Raw genomic sequence first — 631 nt, 5'->3', positions numbered from 1 at the left:
CGGGGGGACGAGGAGGACGAGGAGGAGAACGACACCGACCCGGCAGGGTGTGTTGTGCGCACGATCGCTTTAAATAAAAGGACCCACAAAGACCTCGGCGGTGTATAATGTGACAGGCAAACGCAACATGGTGATGATGACTTGGGGGAAGAGGGAGGAAGGAGCCGGAAGGAGCGAACTGTGGCTGCGGCTCCCCCTGTGCCTCTCGCTCCCGGAGCGGGCTGCAGCGGCCGACATAGAACAAGGAAGACAATTCTCTACTAACCGTGGTTTTGACTGGCACGTACAGCACTTGCTTCCCTCCTCCAGCACCACCACTGACCTCGTCCGAGTTGCCGAGCTGGAAGCCTTTAGATTTGACCCAGAATTTGAATTTGGCATTATCCGTGGAGCTCGACTCGGAGCCGTTCAGGAGCTGGACGATCCGGTCGTATTTTTTACGGGTCACCGTCTTGGTTTTTCCTGAGTCCCCGTAAGTCCTGAGACACCAGTCTTGAAACTGGCGGTACATGTCCCGGTCGCCGCTCTCCATAATCTCCTAGTACACACACGCACACATGCACACGCCGGGGCGCACACACACACACAGACACACACACAGACACACGCAGACCCACGCACACAGGCAGGC

The 631-nt window shown here is 57.2% G+C and overlaps 1 protein-coding gene across 3 annotated transcripts in view; it reads right to left on the bottom strand.

Moving 5' to 3' along the window:
• Positions 1–532, bottom strand: part of NOL4 (nucleolar protein 4) — a 207,446-nt gene extending 206,914 nt beyond the window's left edge. For all 3 annotated transcript variants that reach the window (XM_009285619.1, XM_009285620.1, XM_009285621.1), the window contains exon 1: positions 266–532. In XM_009285619.1, the coding sequence (XP_009283894.1) occupies positions 266–532 (267 nt within the window). The remainder of the gene's footprint in view (positions 1–265) is intronic.
• Between the last annotated feature and the right edge of the window lie 99 nt (positions 533–631).

The sequence above is a fragment of the Aptenodytes forsteri genome, unplaced genomic scaffold (assembly GCF_000699145.1).
Source record: "Aptenodytes forsteri isolate BGI_AS27 unplaced genomic scaffold, ASM69914v1 Scaffold23, whole genome shotgun sequence".
NCBI classification, from domain to species: Eukaryota; Metazoa; Chordata; class Aves; order Sphenisciformes; family Spheniscidae; genus Aptenodytes; species Aptenodytes forsteri.
Note: the sequence above shows the minus strand (reverse complement) of the source record. Positions and strands in the feature narration are given on the sequence as shown.